The sequence below is a fragment of the Conger conger genome, chromosome 3 (assembly GCF_963514075.1).
Source record: "Conger conger chromosome 3, fConCon1.1, whole genome shotgun sequence".
NCBI classification, from domain to species: Eukaryota; Metazoa; Chordata; class Actinopteri; order Anguilliformes; family Congridae; genus Conger; species Conger conger.
In genome coordinates, this window is record NC_083762.1 from 76,262,960 (window position 1) to 76,287,897 (window position 24,938).

The 24,938-nt window shown below is 45.1% G+C and overlaps 1 protein-coding gene and 1 long non-coding RNA gene across 2 annotated transcripts; both read left to right on the forward strand.

Moving 5' to 3' along the window:
* The first annotated feature begins 636 nt into the window (after positions 1 to 636).
* LOC133125121 (uncharacterized) lies at positions 637 to 17,004 on the forward strand. Its single transcript, XR_009708384.1, has 2 exons — positions 637 to 708; positions 16,333 to 17,004. It is a non-coding gene; the product is annotated as an uncharacterized LOC133125121 (long non-coding RNA).
* Positions 6,180 to 15,981, forward strand: LOC133125169 (uncharacterized). The gene is made up of 6 exons (XM_061236918.1): positions 6,180 to 6,425; positions 6,934 to 7,242; positions 7,694 to 7,951; positions 14,069 to 14,395; positions 14,674 to 14,958; positions 15,950 to 15,981. The coding sequence occupies exons 1-6, from the start codon at positions 6,359 to 6,361 to the stop codon at positions 15,979 to 15,981; spliced, it is 1,278 nt and encodes a 425-aa protein (XP_061092902.1). The 5' UTR covers positions 6,180 to 6,358.
* Positions 17,005 to 24,938: the final 7,934 nt, after the last annotated feature.

The following is a 24,938-nucleotide window of genomic DNA, read 5'->3' on the forward strand; positions in this document are numbered from 1 at the left end:
AGTAAGGACACTGTTCAAAGTATCTTACAGTGTCACTGGACATAGGCTTTACTCAGCCCTTTTACTGAGTTTACATGCTAAACGCATTGCGGGGCAGCCTGTAGTGTAGTGGTTAAGGTACATGATTGGGACAAGCAAGGCTGGTGGTTCAAATCCCGGTGTAGCCACAATAAGATCCGCCCAGCCATTGGGCCCTGGAGCAAGGCCTGTAACCCTGCGTTTCTCCAGGGGGCTATTGTCTCCTGCTTAGTCTAATCAACTGTATGTCGCTCTGGATAAGAGCGTCTGCCAAATGCCATTAATGTAAGGTAATGTATGTAACATTGCGGTTGCATGTCAGCTCAATAGCATGAAGGCTAGAATTTAATGTGAGACAGATGTTGGGAGATGAAAAGTAACGAGCATCATTACTTACTCGATAGATCTGTGGGGTGGGGTGACAGTGCTATCCACAGTGCTGCTGTATCCACTTCCAGATTTCACCAAGAACAGAGTCTGATGAAGACTGAACAGTTTCCCATTTCAACTGATCTCACCATCAACGGTGTCTGATAAAGACTGAACAGTTTCCCATTTCCACTGATCTCACCATCAACGGTGTCTGATGAAGACTGAACAGTTTTAAATTTCCACTGTTGCAGGTGAACCTGAGTCAGCCCAGCCTGAGGAGTGACCAGAGCAGCAAAGCCCTGCAGGACCAATGCAATGGTGAGCCTCCCTCCAACGTACAGCTCTCACTGACGCACACAGATAAGTCTCTAAGCTGTGCAGAGTGATCTGGACACACTCACAAGATTACACTTAAACTCAAAGTTCCTGCAATGCAAACCACAGAGGAAGTGTACCTCGGCTACCAACACAACTTGATGAGCGACAAAGGAACTCACACTCCAGTATCAAAATAAAGATACTCTTATTTGAATATGTTTTGTTAAGACATAAAGGGCAAAAAATATATAGAAAAATGTTGTTTTAAAGAACCAATATCAGTGTTTGTCAAACAGACCATCTCCCCTTTCCCACGTCCTTAGCCAACGGGCTGATCAGCAGGAACCAGCAGAATTGTGTCGTCTCTCCTGTTTGATGTTGCGATGCGTCCTGCCAACCTAACATATTGATGAGCCACAAAACACAACCTGTGTCTGTGTATTCCTTCTCAGTGCGATTCACAAATTGTACTGTTATAAATCTTTCATTTCATAAATCTTTTCATTCCATAAAAACACATTCATGTAGCACGTTTTCCAGATGGCACTGTCACACAGCAGTTTTACAGAGGTCCAGACCTGAACCTCCAGTGCTGTATATTATTCTGCTGCTCTTGAGAAATTATATGATATTTTAGCTAGTTTTGTCGAGCAATGTAAGCTGTTTATTGTTCATATGGAAGTATATACCCTTTTGCTTTGCGCTGTATAAAAACAGTTTTACATAAATATTAATCAAATGAATGAAATAGGCCCTCGTCCTTATCTTTTTTGTACAATTAGCAATTGAAATTGTACTTTCAGTGCACTTCCTGGTTATTGGTATGCACTTTGCACTTTGTAGTACCTTCCTCTGGATTAGAGCATCTGCCAAATGCCAATAATGTAATGTAATATAATTTTTCTATTCTTTCACTGATTGTGTTCTCAGTTTTCCATCCATCCATCCATCCATTATCTTAACCCGCTTATCCTGAATAGGGTCGCAGGGGGGCTGGATCCTATCCCAGCATACATTGGGCGAAAGGCAGGAATACACCCTGGACAGGTCGCCATTCCATTGCAGGGCACACACACCATTCACTCACACATTCATACCTACGGGCAATTTAGACTCTCCAATCAGCCTAACCTGCATGTCTTTGGACTGTGGCAGGAAACCTGAGTACCCGGAGGAAACCCACGCAAACACGGGGAGAACAAGCAAACTCTGCACAGAGAGGCCCCGGCCGACGGGGATTCGAACCCAGGACCTCCTTGCTGTGAGGCGGCAGTGCTACCCACTGCACCATCCGTGCCACTGTTCTACTTGTCTGTAGTTTTCTTCATGTAAAATAACTGCTCGTTTTAATTTGGTGAGTTTATTTTCTAATGGAAATACATACCCTCTACAAAAACTTTGAAATAAAAAATACTTTCATGATTTGTTTTTCTGTTCCTTTGCAAGACAAAATCAATTAGCACACACATATTTTCCATTTCAGTGCATCATATTACGTTGTATTTTATTTAGCAGACACCTTTATCCAAAGTGATGTACAACACAGTGCATATCAAGGTCATTAGAACATACAGAGCAGAGCATGTGTCCATTTCCTGGACACATGGAAAATAGGCCAAGTATTTGTACAGTAGCACAAATACAAATCCAAATCCAATATAATAAATACAAATACAACTGCACCTAGATTAGACTGAAAAGTACAAGGGGCTAAAAATTCTGTGCTAAAAATACAAAGTGGCAATAGATCAGGGTACTCCTGCAGACTAGTCAAGGTACAGTGTGAGGAGATGAGTCTTCACTTTGTACTCCCGCAGAGGAGTCAAGGTACAGTGTGCAGAGATGAGTCTTCACTTGGTACTCGCACAGAGGAGTCAAGGTTGTAAAACCCCACGCTAACCCAACAACGGAATTTAGCGAGGGCTGAAGGTATCAGCGTGCTCGTCCTTCTGGTGTTGCTGAAAGAATACTAGTAGGGTTAAAAATGAGTGGCCCCTAAGCGGGGAGTCTAGATCAGCCAATAAATAAACCACGATACAAAGACAGTAGTACCACTCTGCCTTCCGCTCTTTACTGGTCCTGGCTGACCAAGAATCTCCACAATAGGGCCAATAGATTCACCTTCGTTTATCTGACTCCATTTTAGAATAGTAATTTAGATCAGTTGTCCACATTTAGTGGATGTCGTATTTATAATTTTGACTTGATCGCTATAGGAATCCTGTACTGAGATTTACTCTCCGAACGGTCCTCTGCTGGTACCGCCGCATGTCACATCGCGCGTTATGTGCACGTCTCACGAACTGACTAGCTATCTGTAGTCATCACAGAGGTCGCAGGAATAGCTACTCTTGGGTATATCTGTTTACAGCCTAGGGACCCAAGCAGACCAACCTAGCTACGGCTGTGCTCGACATGAATGAACTGTCACGCGGAGGTGAGGGATTTACCATCATAGGTCTACGGGTGCTATACGCCATGATACATTAAGCGTAAATATTCATCCTCCCTAGACCCTGTATAACTTTGAGTGTCAGTAAGCGAAACCACACAGATCAAGTTTTAACAATTTATTTTACCAGGCAGGTAACATACGTAATTACACACTAGTTCCAAATTAAAAAACATTACAATGGAAACCAAATTACGGAGTCTTAAAAGTCATACCTGGCAATAAAAGCTACATACGGGAGTCTGGCTACAGACACCCTGTACGTAGAAATTACGTGCACTGTGTGCACGGGAGGCTGATTGCATTCTCCCAGATTGCTTAGTTTACTGTCCTTAAATCCAAAATCTGGCCTTTGATGTTAACCCTAAAAATGGGTCACCCATCTGTAATTTGGAGCCACGCCGCCCCAGGAAATGCAGGGGGGTTGAGGCACATGGCTTTCACTGGGGCAGAGCTCCACACAGTTTCTCCTGGTTGGTTATGATGTCCAGGGTTTGCTGTTGCAGAAATAAAACCATTGCACCAGTCACACTGAAACAATCAGAATAATACCAAACATGAATATTATCTAAACTGACTTTGTCATGAAACATCCAGTGCTGTACACATCATTTAGTGACTGAGTAAAGAGGGAGAGAGTAATAAAGGGGGGTTCAGGAGAAGGTCAGGGCCTAACAGGCCGTGCCCTCTGAAACCTTCCAGTGCCGTAAAGGATGTTGCCCCATCGTAACAAGTTTTACGGCTGGAGGCCTGAGTCTTCCCCCACAGGCTCCTGCCCGTATGGGTGCGGAGATAGTGGGGGTTAATGGTGCATGCTCCTGGGTTAAATTACTTTACAGCCACATTTTGCCACAATACCAGAGGAAGCCAGCAAGCTGACCAGCCCTGAGTGATAATGCCAGATATAATAATAATATATAATAATATAATAATTTCCGTCTTACAAGGTACAGTGTGAAGAGATGAGTCTTCACTTTGTCCTCCTGCAGAGGAGTCAAGGTACAGTGTCTACAGACTGCAGTGGAAAATGGCCAGTGACACTGTGAAACGCAGTAAAAATGCCGATATTCAAACATTAATAACACATCAAAGCAAACCATCCTGCTCGGCTGAAAACTTTACAATGGCTTTACTCTGTTCACACTTACCAACAAAACACGGCAGTAAATAACTTCTATTGGAGATGCAAGGAGGGACACCAAAATAACTGATCCAGATTAGAATAACTCATCCAGGTCAGAATAACTCATCCAGGTCAGAATAATTTATCCAGGTCAGAATCACTCATCCTGCCCTGTGATGGACTGGCAACCTGTCCAGGGTATATTCTTGCCTTTCGCCCAATGTATGCTGGGATAGGCTCCAGCCCCCCTGCGACCCTGTTCAGGATAAGCGGGTTAAGATAATGGATGGATGGATGGAGAATCACTCATCCAGGTCAGAATAACTCATCAAGGTCAGAATAACTCATGCAGTTCAAAATAACTCTTCCAGGTAAGAATAATTCATTCAGTTTGGAATAGATCATCCAGTTCAGAATAGATCATCCAGGTCAGAATTGTCACATGTCATGCTTGGCACATCATGTTTCATGTTTAGTTATTGTCTTGGTTATGTTATTGTCATGTCACATATTATGTTAGTCTAGTCTCGCCACATTTTTATGTTTTATTTCTTGTTACGTTTCATTTTCATGTCATGTTACGTTTCATGTTTAGTTGTTAGGATTTAATTGTTAGTCTTGTCGTGTCACGTTTTGCTAACTTGTTATGTCACGATTTATGTTTGTTTCATGTTATGTGGTTCTGTTCATTGTTTAGCATACACGTTTTCGAATGTGCAGTTTTGTGTCTTTCTGCAAACTCTCCCTTTCTGTTACTCACACTTCCCTAATTGTTTCAATTTCCCTTTTCTTCTTACTAACTTCAGATCAGGATTGGGTAATACTAACATTCTAACCATGTGTACATGTTTACCTTATGTTTCTTGTGCATGTCATTTACTAATTTACTAACGCTAGGGCAGGATAGGTTTATTATTAACGATTTGCCAAGCAGAGATGGGCAACTCCAGTCCTGGAGGGCCGGTGTGTATTCAGGATTATAGCAGAGATGAGCAACTCCAGTCCTGGAGGGCCGGTGTGTATACAGGTTTATAGCAGAGATGGGCAACTCCAGTCCTGGGGGGCCGGTGTGTATGCAGGACGTTTGTCTGAAATCCAGAAACAGATATGACTTGCCTTGCCCGTCCCTGACCTGAAGTACGTGAACTGGCAAGGGGGTGATGTGATTGGTGGGTTTGTACAGCTGGAGGCAGTGTGTTCCTGGCTTGTGTGGCTCAAACTGAGATGGAAGAGTTGCTCACACTGCTTTTTCTTTCTAGAAACTGTGCAGTCCCCTCCTTAACTGCAGATCTGGGAGAGATGTGAGAAGATGTATTTTTTAGCTGACAGATCACCTTATATGCAATTAGAATGTGCATTACTGAACATCCCTAAGCTAATGCAACAATCACTACTGGTAAAGCAGTGCAGTCCTAGTTCTAAGACTTAGATTTATGACCCTGAAAACATTGCAATAACCCTTTTATTTATTCACTTATTGATGTATCTTTTCATAATAAGGTGGTGAGTAGGGGTGTTTAAACAGGTTTTTGAGTCCCCTCCCAGCTCAGCCAGTTGTCTTGTTAGAACCTAGCAGTGGTGATGGCTATTCATATTTGGCTTTCTGGACAGGACAGACTCAGTGTGGTTGTGCTTGATTGGACCCAGCTTGTCTAGCAGGATGTCAGATGACAGAGGATCTTCACACGTCATGCTTTCATGTGAAGTGTTGCAATTTCAGTGGTGAAACAGGTTCAAACAGAAGCCAATAAAGTGTGTTCCACATACTTTGGGGATCAACACCTTACTCCCCATAATAATAATACATCAGTGAAAAAAAAAGAGCATCATTCTACAAACTGAAGTAAGCATTACTTAAACGATAGCTTTATTACTTCAGATGTCAAAGATGTCACAGTGCTGAGCAAAGCCAAGAACAGAACCATAGATCTCACAAAAACGTGTGAAATCTGTTGCAGAAATCAGCTTAGCCAAAGTGGTTTGTACTTCCTCTTATTCTAGCCATTTCCAGAGAAGTTATACCTCGGAAAGAAGCTACACACCCATAACCAGAAGGGCTGTATAGGGCAGAAGCCATGGGGATGGTACAGTGGTGGACCCTACTCTGGATATCATGGTACTATCACAAAATTTCAGCTGAGGGTGAGTCTCACTTTTTGCCTCAGTTATACATTTACTTACCTATTCAGTCATGTTTGATTAGATCTGTGTGAATTTTTCGTGTTTTCAGTTTTTGACTCAAGAGGAGAAGTTTCCACATATTGCATTAATCATCAGTATACATGCAGTTATACATACACATTCTAAAATTATTTTGCAGTTATTTATGACTCCATTCACTACCCAGAAGAAGATTGAAATGTTAATAGTGTAGTGCAAACAGATCAAATTTCTGCTAGGCAGGTTCCCATTCCAGGAAGTGTCAGCTAAAAGAGAATAGTTTTGTCAAATTCTATAACCACCCTGAGCGGAGAAAAAGACATGGTGCAGATCTTGCACAGGTATAAAAGCAGGACTACAGCTGGTATGAGCAAATGTGGGTTAACTGGAATTAACTAACTGCCATTAACCTCCATACTGACAGGCAATACTGTCATGCCTCTCTCAGTTTGATCTTGGTATTATTTGGTATATTTTTCTCTTTCTGCAGTGTTGGTACAATACAAATACTTTGTTCCTGGGCAAAGGCAACACGTCTCTCTACAAGCCCCAGCTGAGCCCAAAGGGACAGAATTCATCTGGGAGTGGACATCACATGATGGAAGCAATAAAATAGTGATAATAACTATACAGTCCAATGGTGACTTTGTGTGGAATTCGAGGAATATTTCTATTTCAAAGGAAAGCAAGTATGGCATTCGTCTGGGACCACAGTTACTGAACGCAGGGGTTTTTACTTTTATTCAAACTAAACCAGAGAAAGTCAACTTGGCCCAGATTAAAGTGTCTGCTGTAAAAGGTAAATGTACTCTTTTATGTAGTTATGTAAGTAATGAATGTGCAGTAAGAAAGATATCTACTTTATCCTACATAAAATACATAACGCATAACATAGTTTTAGCTTGTACAAAAGTTGAATTTGATGTTAGATTTAAATTATATGTAAAATGGAATCCATATACCGGGAAAAAATTGTACTCACTCATATACCTCATGTTCTAAGTCAGTGCTTTATTAAATCTGAGATGATAGAGATATCATTAGCCTGTTTTTAAGAGTACATAGCACAAGATGCTGGTTGAAATGTATTTTCAGTTATGTTTTTCTTTGAATTCTCAGCACAGAACTGGATAACTGTGTATAATATATTGCTTTAAATTTGATTACTATAGTTTTGAGATGTAGCCCACACAATGATTTGATGAAATCAAAAATCAGAAATCTAAATCAATATCTCTTTCCTCCTATAGTGAATCAACCACCCTTCATAATAAATGAAGGTTCTGATGTGGCCTTGAGCTGTGAGGTATCCTACCTTCCAGATTCAGCTACACTGGCCTGGGAACGGGACAGAGAACCCACTGCTAACACAACGCTGCTCTACAACAACACTGCCCACATCATCATCCACAGTGCTGAGCAGTACAGTGAGGGAACATATAACTGTACACTCCGACGGAACGGATCGCTTATTTTCAGCGTTCCCAATACATTTAAAGTCAATGAGGGTATGATACTCTGCATGCATTTTTCAGTGGAGCTTCTACAAAAGCATTGTTGGATTTTACCTTTCTTTTGTATAAGCAGAAATGTGGTGTCTTAACACTGAAGATGAATCCATGTGCTACCCTAGTCATCTTAAAAAGTTTCTGAAAATGCAGATACTGTATGTGGCAAGTTTGCAGAATATTTATTCTACCTCTGTGGGAGCTTGGCTGTGGGCTGTGGGCTGTGGTGTGAAAAGAAGGATGCTGCTGACACTACCTATGAGGGATTGTGCAGCTATAAACTGTCATGAGATTCTCCAAATTAGGGGGATTAGGATATTCTCAGACCCCTATTCTGCACCAATTTTATTTGAAGGACAAAAATTTAAAAAACTTGCCACTGAAGTTACAACATGTGCATTTGTTTAAAAAAAGTATGAAGTATTCTAACGTATTAATGTTGAAATTCCTACAAACAATGGTCCGACAAGCATGTTTCCTTCTGAGATAAAGGTTGTCAAATAATTATAATAATAATAATAATAATGGAAACAACAAAATGTAAATGCATACTGTAGGCATGTCTCACTCATTACTGTAGATTGAAATGACAGTTATGTTTGACTCTAATATACTATGGTATTTAAAAAAGGAAAAAATGTAATATTATTATTAGTTATATAAATTATCATCCATCCATCCATCCATTATCTGAACCCGCTTATCCTGAACAGGGTCGCAGGGGGGCTGGAGCCTATCCCAGCATACATTGGGCGAAAGGCAGGAATACACCCTGGACAGGTCGCCAGTCCATCGCAGGGCACACACACCATTCACTCACACACTCATACCTACGGGCAATTTAGACTCTCCAATCAGCCTAACGTGCATGTCTTTGGACTGTGGGAGGAAACCGGAGTACCCGGAGGAAACCCACGCAGACACGGGGAGAACATGCAAACTCCGCACAGAGAGGCCCCGGCCGACGGGGATTCGAACCCAGGACCTCCTTGCTGTGAGGCGGCAGTGCTACTCACTGCGCCATCCGTGCCGCCACTAAATTATCATATATATTAATTAAATATATTCATTTAAGAAAGTCCCCTCCGAGGAATCGCCACCTTAACGTGGTGGAGGGGTTTGTGTGTCCCGGTGATCCTGGGAGCTAGGTTGTCGGGGGCACTGTTAGCCCCCAGTAGGGTCTCCCAAGGCAAATTGGTCCCGGGGGAGGGGTCAGACTACGAGCGATCCAAAGACTCCCATGATACGGCCACACAATGACCCAATTACCTCGCCCGAAAAAAAAGGGGCCCCCTGCTGGAGCCAGACCCGGGAGGGGAGCTCGTCGGCGAGCATCTGGTGGCCGGGCCTTATTCCATGGGGCCCGGCCGGGCACAGCCCAAACTGGTCATGTGGGGTCGCCGCCCTGTGGGCTCACCACCTGCAGGGGTCGGCATCAGAGTCGGGTGCTTTGCCCAACGGGCAGTAGGCAAAGGCGGGGATCCGGGCGTGCAGATCCTCGGCGTCGCAGACTGGTTCTGGGGACGTGGAACGTCACCTCTCTGGTGGGAAAGGAACCGGAGCTAGTGCGGGAGGCAGAGCGGCACCAACTAGATATAGTTGGGCTCACCTCCACGCACAGTACTGGTTCCGGAACCAAACTCCTGGAGAGGGGCTGGACTCTGTTCTTTTCTGGAGTTGCTCAAGGTGAGAGGTGCCGGGCGGGTGTGGGGATACTCACAAGCCACCGGCTGAGTGCCACTGTGTTGGAGTTCCACCCGGGGAACGAGAGGGTCGCCTCTCTGCGACTACGTGTTGCTGGGGGGAAAGCTCTGACTGTCATTTGTGCTTATGCACCAAACGGCAGTTCAGAGTATCCGGCCTTCTTGGAGTCACTGGGCAGCATCCTGGAAAGGGTGCCACCCGGAGACTCCAGAGTTCTGCTGGGCGAGTCCAACGCTCACATAGGCAATGATGGAGAAACCTGGAAGGGGGTGATTGGGAGGAATGGCCTGCCTGATCAGAACCCAAGCGATGTTTTGTTATTGGACTTCTGTGCTGGTCATGGATTGTCGATAACAAACACCATGTTCGAGCATAGGGTAGCTCATAAGTGTACTTGGTACCAGAGCACCTTAAGCCAAAGATCAATGATCGACTTTGTGGTCGTATCATCAGACCTGCGGCCGTATGTCTTGGACACTCGGGTGAAGAGAGGAGCAGAGCTGTCAACTGATCAACACCTGGTGGTGAGTTGGATCAAGTGGCTGGGAGGCTGCCGGACAGACCCGGTAAACCCAAATGTGCAGTGAGGGTGAACTGGGAACATCTGGTGGAGGCCCCTGTTCGCGAGGTCTTCAACTCCCACCTCCGGAGGAACTTCTCACGCATCCCGGGGGAAGCTGGGGACGTGGAGTCCGAGTGGGCCATGTTCAAAGCCTCCATTGCAGAGGCGGCAAGCAGGAGCTGTGGCCAGAAGGTCATCGGTGCCTGTCGGGGCGGCAACCCAAGAACCCGCTGGTGGACACCAGCGGTGAGGGAGGCCGTCAAGCTGAAGAAGGAGGCCTTTCCTGTCCCCTGAAGCAGCAGACAGGTACCGGTGGCCAGAAAGGCTGCGGCTTCGGCAGTCGCTGAAGCAAAAACCCGGGTATGGGAGGAGTTCGGGAGGCTATGGAGAAGGACTTTCGGTTGGCCTTGAGGAAGTTCTGGCAAACCATCCGACGACTCAGAAAGGGAAAGCAGGGCTTGTCTCAGGCTGTTTTCAGCAGGGGAGGAGAACTGCTGACCCGGACTGGGGATATTGTCGGGCAGTGGAAAGAGCACTTTTAGGAGCTCCGGAACCCAATCAACACGTCCCCTGTGGAAGAGGCACAGCCCAAAGACTTAGGGGAATCTGCACCTATATCCCTGGCGGAAGTTGCTGAGGTAGTCAAAAAGCTCCTCAGTGGCAAGGGGCCGGGTGTGGATGAGATTTGCCCTGAGATGCTGAAGGCTCTGGACATTTTTGGGCTGTCTTGGCTGACACGCCTCTTCAGTGTCGCGTGGAGGTCAGGGACAGTACCTGCAGAGTGGCAGACCGGGGTGGTGGTCCCCATTTTCAAGAAGGGGGACCGGAGGGTGTGCTCAAATTATCGGGGTATCACACTCGTCAGCCTCCCTGGGAAAGCTTACTCTAGAGTGCTGGAAAGGAGGCTCCGACCGGCGGTCGAACCTCGGATTCAGGAGGAGCAATGTGGCTTCCGTCCTGGTCGTGGAACAGTGGACCAACTCTTTACCTTGGCGGGGTTGCTGGCAGGGTCATGGGAGTTTGTCCATCCAGTCCACATGTGCTTTGTGGACTTGGAGAAGGCTTTCGGCCGTGTCCCCGGAGGAACCCTGTGGGGTGTACTGCTGGAGTACGGGGTACCGAGGCCGTTGTTACGAGCCATCCGGTCCCTGTATAACCAAAGTGAGAGCTGTGTCCGCATTCTCGGCACAAAGTCAAGCATGTTTCCTGTGGGTGTTGGACTCCGCCAAGGTTGCCCCTTGTCATCGGTCCTGTTTGTGGTATTCATGGACAGGATCTCAAGGCGCAGCCGAGGTGAGGAGAGTGTCCGGTTTGGTGACCTCAGAATTGCATCTCTGCTTTTTGCGGATGATGTGGTTCTGCTGGCTTCATTGGACCGTGACCTTGAGCACGCACTGGAGCGGTTTGCAGCTGAGTGTGAAGCGGCTGGGATGAGAGTCAGGACCTCCAAGTCCGAGGCCATGGTTCTCTGCCGGAAAACGGTGGATTGCTCCCTCCGGGTTGGGAACAAGTCTTTGCCCCAAGTGAAGGAGTTCAAGAATCTCGAGGTCTTGTTCACGAGTGAGGGTAGAAGGGAGCGTGAGATCGACAGGCGGATCGGTGCAGCGTCAGCAGTAATGCGGGTGTTGCACCAGACCGTCGTGGTGAAGAGGGAGCTGAGCCGGAAGGCGAAGCTCTCGATTTACTGGTCGATCTACGTCCAAACCCTCACCTATGGCCACGAGCTTTGGGTAGTGACCGAAAGAACGAGATCGCGTATACAAGCGGCCGAAATGAGCCTCCTCCTTCGGGTGGCCGGGCTCAGCCTTAGAGATAGGGTGAGGATGTAAGCCCCCCACTAACCCAAAGACGAAGTTAGCTGTGTAGGGCGAAGGTATCTGCGTGTGTCCTTCAGGTGCTGTTTGGGAAGAGGTTGATGTTATTACCTAATTGAACCCATTCCGTAGAGAAACTAGATCAGTCAGAGAAATACCAAGGGACAAAGACAGCAGTATCACTCTGCCTTCCGTTTTTTAACTGATATGGACTGACCCAGAACTCCGGGAATGGTGCATCTTACAGTTCCTATACACTTTGACTCTGTTTCATATAATTAACCCCAATTTATAATATTATCATTATCTAAATTTGGACTTGATTGTTACAGGAATCCTATGCTGAGAAAAACTCGCTGAACAATCCTCTGCTGGTACCACCGCATGACACATCGCGCGTTATGTGCACGTCTCACGAACTGACTAGCTATCTGTAGTCATTACAGAGGTCGCAGGAATAGCTACTCTCGGGTATATCTGTTTACAGCCTAGGGACCCAAGCAGACCAACATAGCTACGGCTGTGCTCGACATGAATGAACTACTATGCGGAGGCGAGGGATTTACCAACATAGGTCTACGGGTGCTATACGCCGTGATACAGTAAGTGGAAATAATCATCCTCCCTAGACCAGTTCGAGGGGGTAAGCCACGCATTCCCTGTGTAACATTAAGTGTCAGTAAGGAAAACCAAACAGATCAAGTTTAACAATTTATTTTGCCAGGTAGGTTACGTCTTCAAATTAAAACCAAAACACAAAGTTACAAATCATAGTATATAATACAATTTTTCCACAGAGTACAAAGTAAAAGCATTGTCATACCTGGCAAGGGTTTCTACACACACGGCAGGTGCGGGAGTCTGGCAACAGATCTCCCAGACCCCTTGTATCTTCCCCTTAAGTAGCAAACCAGGCCTTTGATGTTTGACCAAAAAAGTGGGTCCATGATTAATCATTTGTACATTATCACTAATGGGGATCTAGACAGGGGGGTGGAACCAGATGACTTTTCTTAGGTCAGATTCCCATAGCTTTTCCTAGGTTCCTGGATGGCTATGATATCCTTAGTACATTCCTACGAAAATGAGACCATTGTACCAATCACACCAAACCAAGGAAAATGATACCAAACATGAATTTTATCATAATTGGCCTTGCCATGAAATATCCAGTGCTGTACACCCCATTCAGTGTCTGAGTCAAGAGGGAGAGTAATAAAGGGTTCAGGAGAAGGTCGGGCCTGGCAGGCAGGATTCCCTCCCAACCTCTCGGTGCCGTAAACAAAGTTGCTATGTCGTTTACTCTGTCGCAATGAGTTTTAAGGTGCTGTCGTTTACTCTGTCGTAATGAGTTTTAACAGCCGGAGGCCTGAATAAACAATCAGATAACAGAGGGGGTTGCTTTGGAATGCCTTGATTACCCGTCCTGCGTTCTGGAGAGTACAGAGTGATGAGTTGAATCCTAGGTTTTGAAACCCGGGTGCGGTTGCACAGTCCGTCGGCCTTACAAGGAGCTCGGACATCCGGAGGGAGCTCGGAGTAGAGCCGCTGCTCCTTCGCGTCGAAAGGAGCCAATTGAGGTGGTTCGGGCATCTGATTAGGATGCCTCCCTCAGGTAGGCCCAGAGCCCGGTGGAGAGATTATATATCTCTCCTGGCCTGGGAATGCCTCGGGATCCCCTAGGAGGAGCTAGAATGCGTTGCTGGGGAGAAGGATGCCTGGAATACCCGGCTTTGCCTACTGCCTCCGCGACCCGACTCCGGATAAGCGGGTGATGATGGATGGATGGATGGATTTAAGAAAGTACTGGCATGCCATGTTCTGACATAGAACTGAAGGCATGCTGGTCTCTGTAATTATAGCTTGCTTGGCTGTAAGAGGTGCTATATTGTTCAGGGGCTATTCTGTAATGAGGCTTCCATCTTCTGAGTTGGCTGACTTGCGCACAGTTATGTACATTTGTTGCTCACTACCTGTAGCATTAGTACATGTGCCAACTGGACATAAAGTGATTCTAACCACAACTTATTTCTGCAGGTTCATTCGGCACACAACGCACTCTGTACAGAGGGAGTTTGAACAGCATTGAGGTGGTGCTAATCTGCCATTCTCACAACTCACACAAAAAAGCTGACTGGTATTGGACCCCATTGCCTCAGTCCTTTATCCTTCTGATCTCAGCTGATAAAGACAAGGACGTGTCAGTTTCCATGGAGACAGATAAAGAAAGATTCTCATTTGATGTCTATGATGGGCATAAGTTTCCTCTGAGAATCTCACCAGTGAAGTTTGGCGACAGTGGAAGGTACATCTGTTCTCATGATGGATACGCGGCCGCTACAGTAACTCTGGTAACTATTCAGGGTAAGTTTACAGATTACTCAATTTACAGGACTGAATACATTGCAGTTTGATTGAACATGATGCTTATTAAGTAAGCTTTTTTAGTTTTTGTTTGTTTGTTTGTTTGTTTTACAAAATTCTGTGTCATGCATCATCATCAGCAAACAGTAAGCAACAGAAGTGTTGATCCAATATCATGAAGGTAGTGCACTTTACGGAAACTCCATGACTAATATTGGATGATATCTCCATTTTTCCTTAATAAATAAATAATGCATGTACTCTCTCAGTCTCTGCAGAGCCCCCTGGTGCTCTGTCCAGGAATCAGTCAGTTGTGCTGAACTGTGAGATATCGAAGGGGATCGACAATGTGACCCTGGCCTGGCTCCGGATGAAGGGGGGCAGAGGGGAGCTCGTAAAACAGGAGGTCCTGACAGAGAGAGCCCCAAAAACAATGCTCAGCCTCACCCTGCCCAGCCTCACTGAAGACCAGCTACACTGGGCCTGTGTGGTGTTCACAGGGAGCGTGCTCAGAGCACAGGTCCCCCTGCACCTCACGCTGCCAAAAACGTACATCAAGCAAGGTACAATCCTCCAACCATAGGGATGGGTTAGGCCTCTGTCCTCACAAACAGTGACACCTTCCAACCACACCCCCCTCACCCACTGCACAGCATGTATCACGGGGAGTCAACATGAGCAACATGGCGGTCTCATGCTTAAGCTGGTCTTAAGATACAGCAGTTTGAATCTGAGAACAGACTACATCAGACACACTGAATCTGAGAACAGCCTACATCAGACACATTGAATCTGAGAACAGATTACATCAGACACACTGAATCTGAGAACAGACTACATCAGACACACTAACCCCATGTTCCCTCTCACACAGGGTGGAGCACTGAGACAGTGGTCAGGATGGTGATTGTAGCACTGGCCACCCTGGGGATGCTATTGGTTCTGAGGTGGTACTGGTCCTGGACGAGACGCCAAGCAAGTAAGGACACTGTTCAAAGTACCTTACAGTGTCACTGGACATAGGCTTTACTCAGTCCTTTTACTGAGTTTACATGCTAAACGCATTGCGGGGCAGCCTGTAGTGTAGTAGTTAAGGTACATGACTGGGACATGCAAGGCTAGTGGTTCAAATCCCGGTGTAGCCGCAATAAGATCCGCACAGCCGTTGGGCCCTGGAGCAAGGCCTGTAACCCTGCATTGCTCCAGGGGGGCTATTGTCTCCTGCTTAGTCTAATCAACTGTATGTCGCTCTGGATTAGAGCATCTGCCAAATGCCATTAATGTAATGTAATATATGTAACATGTCAGCTCAATAGCATTAAGGCTAGAATTGAATGTTAGACAGATGTTGGAAGATGAAAAGTAACAAGCATCATTAATTACTCGATAGATCTGTGGGTTGGGGTGACAGTGCTATCCACAGTGCTGCTGTATCCACTTCCAGATTTCACCAAGAACAGAGTCTGATGAAGACTGAACAGTTTCCCATTTCAACTGATCTCACCATCAACGGTGTCTGATAAAGACTGAAGTTTTAAATTTCCACTGTTGCAGGTGAACCTGAGTCAGCCCAGCCTGAGGAGTGACCAGAGCAGCAAAGCCCTGCAGGACCAATGCAGTGGTGAGCCTCCCTCCAATGTACAGCTCTCACTGATGAACACAGATAAGTCTCTAAGCTGTGCAGAGTGATCTGGACACACTCACAAGATTAAATTTAAACTCAAAGTTCCTGCAATGCAAACCACAGAGGAAGTGTACCTCGGCTGCCAACACAACTTAATGAGCGACAAAGGAACTCACACTCCAGTATCAGAATAAAGATACTCTTACTTGAATATGTTTTGTTAAGACATAAAGGGCAAAAAATATATAGAAAAATGTTGTTTTAAAGAACCAATATCAGTGTTTGTCAAACAGACCGTCTCCCCTTTCCCAAGTCCTTAGCCAACGGGCTGATCAGCAGGAACCAGCAGAATTGTGTCGTCTCTCCTGTTTGACGCTGCGATGCATCCTGCCAACCTAACGTATTGATGAGCCACCAAACACAACCTGCGTCTGTGTATTCCTTCTCAGTGTGATTCACAGATTGTACTGTTATAAATCTTTCATTTCATAAATCTTTCATTTCATAAAAACACATTCATGTAGCACGTTTTCCAGATGACACTGTCAGACAGCAGTTTTTCAGAGGTTCAGAGCTTTTTTTAGCTATGTAAGCTGTTTATTGTTCATATGGAAGTATATACCCTATTGCTTTGTACTGTATAAATACATTTTCCATAAATATTAATCAAATGAATCTAATAGGCCCTCGTCCTTATCTTTTTTGTACAATTAGCAATTGACATTGTACTTTCAGTGCACTTCCTGGTTATTGCTATGCACTTTGCACTTTGTAGTACCTTGCTCTGGATAAGAGCATCTGCCAAATTCCAATAATGGAATGTAATATAATTTTTCTATTCTTTCACTGATGGTGTTTTAAGTTTTCTTTATGTAAAATAACTGCTTGTATTTAACCATTTCATTTGGTCAGTTTATTTTCTATTAGATGGAAATACGAACCCTTGACAAAAACTTTGTAATAAAAAATATGTTTATGATTTCTATTCTATTTGTTTTTCTGTTCCTTTGCATCACATAATCAAATAGCACACACATATTTTCCATTCCACTGCGTTACATTCAGTTGTATGTTATTTAGCAGACTCATTTATCCAAAGTGATGTACAAAACATTGCATATCACGGTCATTAGAACATACAGAGCAGGTCAGATAAGCTACAATTCACCAATAAACCGTTGTACCGCCATGAACATCATTTCCAGGACACAAGGAAAATAGGCCAAGTATTTGTACAATACCACAAATACAAATGCATTTACAATATCCATCCATCCATTATCTTAACCCTCTTATCCTGAACAGGGTCGCAGGGGGCTGGAGCCTATCCCAGCATACATTGGGTGAAAGGCAGGAATACACCCTGGACAGGTTGCCAGTCCATCGCAGGGCACACACACCATTCACTCACACACTCATACCCATTGGCAATTTAGACTCTCCAATCAGCCTAACCTGCATGTCTTTGGACTGTGGGAGGAAACCGGAGTACCCGGAGGAAACCCACGCAGACAAGGGGAGACCATGCAAACTCCGCATAGAGAGGCCCCGGCCGACGGAGATTCGAACCCAGGACCTCCTTGCTGTGAGGCGGCAGTGCTACCCACTGCACCATCCATGCCACCTCCAAATACAATATAATAAATACAAATACAACTGCACATAGATGAGACTACAAAGTACAAATTCAGACAGGTGAACAAAAAAGTGGCAATAGATCAGGGTACTTTTGCAGAGGAGTCAAGGTACAGTGCTTTAACTGAAACGTGGCTCTCACCTGAGAACACGGCCACCCCGGCTGCCCTTTCCTCTGCCTTCTCTTTTTCCCACACACCCAGATCCTCTGGCAGAGGAGGTGGCACAGGTCTCCTAATCTCATCCTCATGGAGATCTAGTGTCTTCTCCTCATCCCTCTCCTTCTCCTCTTTTGAATTTCATGCGGTTTCTGTTACTCTGCCGTGCAAACTGTTTGTTATTGTTGTTTATCGCCCCCCGGGTCCTCTGGGAAACTTTTTGGATGAGATGGACATCCTCCTCAGCTCCTCACCTGTCAATGACACCCCCCTGATCCTCCTGGGTGACTTCAACCTCAACTCAGAGTCCACCCAGTCTACCTTTCTCTCTCTCCTCTCTTCTTTTGACCTTACCCTCACTCTTTCCCCTCCCACCCACAAAGCAGGCAATCTTCTTGACCTGTCTCCCCAGTGATATAGCTTCCTTCCATGCCCTCTTATCATCTTTCCATTCCTCTGTCTCTCTAGCTAAATCTTCCTTCTTTCACTCGAAAATTAACGTGGCCGCCTCTAATCCCCGCAAACTGTTTTCAACTTTCTCCTCTCTTCTGGCCCCCCCTCCCCCCCCACCCCCCTCATCACTCACACCTGATGCCTTTGTCTCCTTCTTTGAAAAGAAGGTCGATGCTATTCGCAATTCCTTCTCTCAACCCTCCACCCCTGCTGACCCTCCTACCCTCCCCAACTCCCTAACCTCCTTTTCTCCCCTCTCTGATGCCGACACACTGAAACTCCTTACTTCCCACCGCCCGACCACCTGTCCTCTTGACCCCATCCCCTCTCCCCTCCTACAATCTATATCTGAGGACATTCTCCCTTTTCTCTCCTCTCTAATCAACACCTCCCTCTCTTCCGGCACCATGCCCTCTTCCCTGAAGAGGGCCAGAGTCACTCCCCTCCTCAAAAAACCTACTCTTGATCCCTCTGCCCTGAACAACTACCGGCCTGTCTCTCTTCTTCCCTTTCTCGCTAAAACCCTGGAACGGGCGGTCTGCTCCCAACTGTCCACTTATCTTCTCCACAACAATCTCCATGACCCCAACCAGTCTGGCTTCAAGAGTGGCCACTCCACTGAAACCGCCCTGCTCGCGGTCACTGAGGCACTCCACTCTGCTAAAGCAAAATCCCTCTCCTCTGTCCTCATCTTCCTCGACCTGTCAGCCGCCTTCGATACAGTCAACCATGAGATTCTGCTCTCATCGCTGTCTGGGATGGGTGTCACAGGTTCTGCACTCGCTTGGTTTTCCTCCTACCTCTCTGGTCGCTCCTACCAGGTGACTTGGAGGGGCGCACTCTCCGACCCTCAACCCCTACGAACTGGAGTCCCGCAGGGCTCGGTTCTTGGGCCTCTCCTCTTCTCGCTATACACCATGTCCCTTGGTTCTGTTATCTCTTCCCACGGCTTCTCTTATCACTCCTACGCTGATGACACCCAACTCTTCATTTCCTTCCCCCCCGACACCCAAATCACCACACAGATCTCTGCCTGCTTGGCTGATATCTCTGCGTGGATGACTTCCCATCACCTGAAGCTCAACCTTGCCAAAACTGAGCTTCTCTACATCCCTGCTAAGTCCTCTCCGTCAATCGACCTCTCACTGACTGTGGAGGACTTTGTAGTTTCCTCCTCCCGTACGGCAAAGAATCTTGGGGTGACTCTTGATAACTGCCTCTTCCTGGCTCCACAAGTATCCTCCACTGCCAGAACCTGCAGGTTCTTTCTGTATAATATACGCCGCATCCGTCATCTCCTGACGGAGAAAGCCACCCAGCTCCTAGTCCAGGCGCTCGTCATTTCCCGCCTGGATTACTGCAACTCCCTCCTAGCCGGTCTTCCAGCGTGCGCCATCAAGCCCCTCCAGCTGGTCCAGAATGCTGCAGCCCGCTTGATCACCAGTCAGCCCAGGTCGGCTCATGTCACCCCGCTTCTCATTGGCCTCCACTGGCTTCCTATTGCCGCACGCATCCGATTCAAGGCCCTAGTGTTGGCATTTCAGGCTGCTAAGGGGACTGCCCCACATTACATACAATCCCTGATCACTCCCTACTCCCCAGCTAGACCACTCCGGTCTGCCAGCTCTGGTCGCCTTATGGTTCCCTCTCTACGGGCACCTGGCGGTCGAGCTGCACGTTCACGCCTGTTTTCCGTTCTGGTTCCTCAGTGGTGGAATGACTTGCCTACCACTGTCAGGACAGCAGAATCCCTCCCCCTATTTCGACGCAGACTCAAAACACACCTCTTCAAACTCTACCTTAGTCCTCCCTCCTGATTTACCCCGCCCCCCCCTTCTGATACCCCTATCCCTGTCTAACCCCCCCCCAAAAAAAAAAAAAAAAAAAAAAAAAATTGCACTTATGATGACGACTATATGTTTAGAACAGCAGTCCAGGTGTATTCTCCTAGTTCTGGATGTGATGCTTTGACTTGTGGTAGAACCTATGCACTTGTAAGTCGCTTTGGATTAAAAGCGTCTGCCAAATGACTAAAATGTAAATGTAAAATGTGTGTAGAGATGAGTCTTCACTTGGTACTCCTGCAGAGGAGTCAAGGTACAGTGTGAAGAAATGAGTCTTCAGAGGTTACTCCCGCAGAGGAGTCAAGGTACAGTGTGAAGAAATGAGGCTTAAGAGGGTACTCCCGCAGAGGAGTCAAGGTACAGTGTGAAGAAATGAGTCTTCAGAGGGTACTCCCGCAGAGCAGTCAAGGTATAGTGTGAAGAAATTAGTCTTCAGTGGGCACTCCCACAGAGGAGTCAAGGTACAGAGTGTAGAGATGAGTCTTCACTCACTTGGTACTCCCGCAGAGGAGTCAAGGTACAGTGTGAAGAGATGAGTCTACAGACTGCGGCGGAAAATGACCAGTGACACTTTGTGAAACGCAGTAAAAATGCCAATATTCAAACATTTATAACATATCAAAGCAAACCATCCTGCTCGGCTGAAAACTTTACAAGGGCATTACTCTGTTCACACTTACCAACAAAACAAGGCAGTGAATAACTTCTATTGCAGATGCAAGGAGGGACGCCAAAATAACTGATCCAAATTATAATAACTCATCCAGCTCAGAATAGATCATCCACAAACACGGCGACGTATTGCGAGTCATGCCCCTGTCTGTGTGGGTTTCCTCCGGGCCAAGCTCTAGTTTGCCAAGCAGAGATGGGCAACTCCAGTCCTGGAGGGCTGGTGTGTATGCAGGATTATAGCAGAGATGGGCAACTCCAGTCCTGGAGGGCCGGTGTGTATGCAGGATTATAGCCGAGATGAGCAACCCCAGTCCTGGGGGGCCGGTGTATGCAGGATTATAGCAGAGATGGGCAACTCCAGTCCTGAAGGGCTGGTGTGTATGCAGGAAGTTTGTCTGAAATCCAGAAACAGATATGACCTGCCTTGCCCGTCCCTGACCTGAAGTACGTGAACTGGCAAGGGGGTGATGTGATTGGTGGGTTTGTACAGCTAGAGGCAGTGTGTTCCAGGCTTGTGTGGCTCAAGCTGAGATGGAAGAGTTGCTCACACTGCTTTTTCTTTCCAGAAACTGTGCGGTCCCCTCCTTAACTGCAGATCTGGGAGAGATGTGAGAAGATATATTTTTTAGCTGACAGATCACTTTATATGCAATTAGAATGTACATTACTGAACATCCCTAAGCTAATGCAACAATCACTACTGGCAAAGCAGTGGAGTCCTAGTTCTAAGACTTAGATTTCTGACCCTGAAAACATTACAAAAACCCTTTTATTTATTCATTTATTGATGTATCTTGGCGGTGGTGAGTCGGGATGTTTAAGCTGGTTTTCGAGTGCCCTCCCAGCTCAGCCACTTGTCTTCTTAGAACCTAGCAGTGGTGATGGCTATTCATATTTGGCTTTCTGGACAGGACAGACTCAGTGTGGTTGTGTTTGCTTGGACCCAGCTTGTCTAGCAGGATGTCAGATGACAGAGGATCTTCACAAGTCATGCTTTCATGTGAAGTGTTGCAGCTTCAGTAGTGAAACAGTTTCAAACAGAAGCCAGTAAAGTGTGTTCCATATACTTTGGTGATGAACACTTTACTGCCCATAACATTAGTTAAACGATAGTTTTATTCCTTCAGATGTCAAAGATGCTGAGCGCAGCCAAAGGCAGAACCATAGATTTCACAAGACTCGTTAAACGTGTGCAATCTGTTGCAGAACACAGCTTAGCCAAAGTGTTTTGTACTTCCTCTTATTCTAGCCATTTCCAGAGAAGTTAGACCTCGGAAAGAAGCTTCACACCAGTAACCAGAAGGGCTGTGTACGACAGAAGTTAGACACCAGAAAGAAGGGCTGTGTTGGGCAGAAGCCATGGGGATGGTACTGTGGTGGACCCTACTCTCGATATTGAGATACTGTCACACACTTTCAGATGAGTGTGAGTCTCTCTTTCTGCCTTAGTTAGACATTTACTTCAGAATTCAGATATAGATCTCACACAGATCTAACCAAAAATATATATACAAATATATATTTATATCCTTATATATTTAAAAATACAGTCTTAATTATAAGAGGAGTATGTGACACAGATAAGTACTATAATAAATGACCCAGATACATTTTTCGTGTTTTCAGTTTTTGACTGAAGAGGAGAAGTTTCCACATATTGCCTTAATTATCAGTATACATGCAGTTATATATACACATTGAAAAAATATTTCGTTTATATTTACAATGACTCCATTCACGACCCAGAAAAAAGCATGTTTTTGCATAGAAAAATTCACAATATAACAACATCAACAAAAGAATATAAGCAGGTATAAGCAAATCAGGGTTAACTGGAATGAACTAACTGCAATTAACCTCCATATTGACATCCAATACTGTCATGCCTTTCTCAATTGGATCTTGGTATTATTTGGTATATTATTCTCTTTCTGCAGTGTTGGTACAATACAAATACTTTGGTCCTGGGCAGAGACAACATGTCTCTCTACAAGCCCCAGCTGAGCCCAAAGGGACAGAATTCATCTGGGAGTGGACATCACATGATGGAAGCAATAAAATACTAATAACTATACAGTCCAATGGAGACTTTGTGTGGAATTCGAGGATTTTTTCTATTTCAAAGGAAAGCAAATATGGCATTCGTCTGGAACCACAGTTAGAGAACACAGGGGTTTTTACTTTTATTCAAACTAAACCAGAGAAAGTCAACTTGGCCCAGATTAAAGTGTCTGCTGTAAAAGGTAAATGTACTATTTTATGTACTTGTGTAAGTAATTAATATGCAGTAAAAAAGATATCTATTTTATACTAGATAAAATACATAACGCATAACATTGTTGAGTTATATCTTGTATTTTACTTTCACAAACGTTGAATTTGATGTTCTAAGTTAATGCTTTATTAATTCTGAGATGATATAGATATCATTAGCCTGTTTTTAAGAGTACATAGCACAAGAGGCTGGTTAAAATGTATTTTCAGTTATGTTTGACTTCTCAACACAGAACTGGAGGACAGCAGACTGCATTCCATTTCTATAGTTTCGAGACAATGATTTGATGAAACCACTTTTGGTTTACCACTCAAAATCAATATCTCTTTCCTCCTACAGTGAATCAATCACCCCTCACAATAAATGAAGGTTCTGATGTGGCCTTGAGCTGTGAGGTATCCCACCTTCCAGATTCAGCTACACTGGCCTGGGAACGGGACAGAGAACCCACTGCTAACACAACGCTGCTCTACAACAACACTGCTCACATCATCATCCACAGTGCTGAGCAGTACAGTGCGGGAACATATAAGTGCACACTCCGACGGAACGGAGCGCTTATTTTCAGCGTTCCCTATGAAATTAAAGTCATCAAGGGTATGATACTCTGCATACATTTTTTAGTGGAGCTTGTACAAAAGCATTGTTAGCTTTAACCTTTCTTTTTTATAAGCAGAAATGTGCTGTCTTCACACTGAAGATGAATCCATGTGCTACCCTAGTCATCTTAAAAATGCAGTGTAGTGTATGAAAATGCAGATACTGTATGTGGCAAGTTTGCAGAATATTTATTCTAGCTCTGTGGGAGCTTGGCTGTGGGCTGTGGGCTGTGTTGTGAAAAGAAGGAGGTTGCTGACACTACGTATGAGGGATTGTGCAGCTATAAACAGTCATGAGATTCTCCAAATTAGGGGGATTAGGATATTCTCAGACCCCTACTAAGCACCTCTTTTATTTGAAGGACAAAAAGAAAAAAAACTTGCCACTGAAGTTACAACATGTGCATTTGTTTAAAAAAAGTATGAAGTATTCTAACGTATTTCTGTTGAAATTTCTACAAACAATGGTCCAACAAGCATGTTTCCATCTGAGATAAAAGTTGTTAAATAATAATAACAATAATAATAGAAACTACAGAATGTAACTGCATACTGTAGGCATGACTCACTCATTACTGTAGATATAAATGACAGTTATGTTTGACTCTAATATACTATGGTTTTTAAAAAAGGAAAAAAAAAAATTAATTAGTTATATATATTATCATACATGAATTATATAGATTCATTTAAGAAAGTACTGGCATGCCATGTTCTGACATAGACCTGTAGGCATGCTGGTCTGTCTGTAATTATAGCTTGCATGGCTGTAAGAGGTGCTATATTGTTCATGGGCTATTCTGTAATGAGGCTTCCATTTTCCAACACCTCTGTGTGAGTTGGCTGACTTGCGCACAGCTATTTACATTTGTTGCTCACTACCTGTAGCATGAGTACATGTGCCAACTGGACATAAAGTGATTCTAACCACAACTTATTTCTGCAGGTACATTCAGGACACACCCCACTCTGTACAGAGGGAGTTTGAACAGCAGTAAGGTGGTGCTAATCTGCCATTCTCATGGCTCATACAATAAAGCTGAGTGGTATTGGACCCCACTGTCTCAGTCCTCAATCCTTCTGATCTCAGCTGATAAACACAAGGATGTGTCAGATTCAATGGCGACAGATAAAGAAAGATTCTCATTTGATGTCTATGATGGGCATAAGTTTCCTCTGAGAATCTCACCAGTGAAGTTTGGCGACAGTGGAGGCTACACCTGTTATTATGGTAGCAACGTGGCGGCTACAGTAACTCTGGTAACTATTCGGGGTAAGTTTAC

Bases quoted from the DNA above. Each gene is read 5' to 3' on its own strand.
- LOC133125169 (XM_061236918.1), top strand. From the start codon at position 6,359: ATGGGGATGGTACAGTGGTGGACCCTACTCTGGATATCATGGTACTAT. The intron at 7,952-14,068 runs GTATGATACTCT...TTATTTCTGCAG, and splicing joins TACATTTAAAGTCAATGAGG to GTTCATTCGGCACACAACGC. The intron at 14,396-14,673 runs GTAAGTTTACAG...CAGTCTCTGCAG, and splicing joins AACTCTGGTAACTATTCAGG to AGCCCCCTGGTGCTCTGTCC.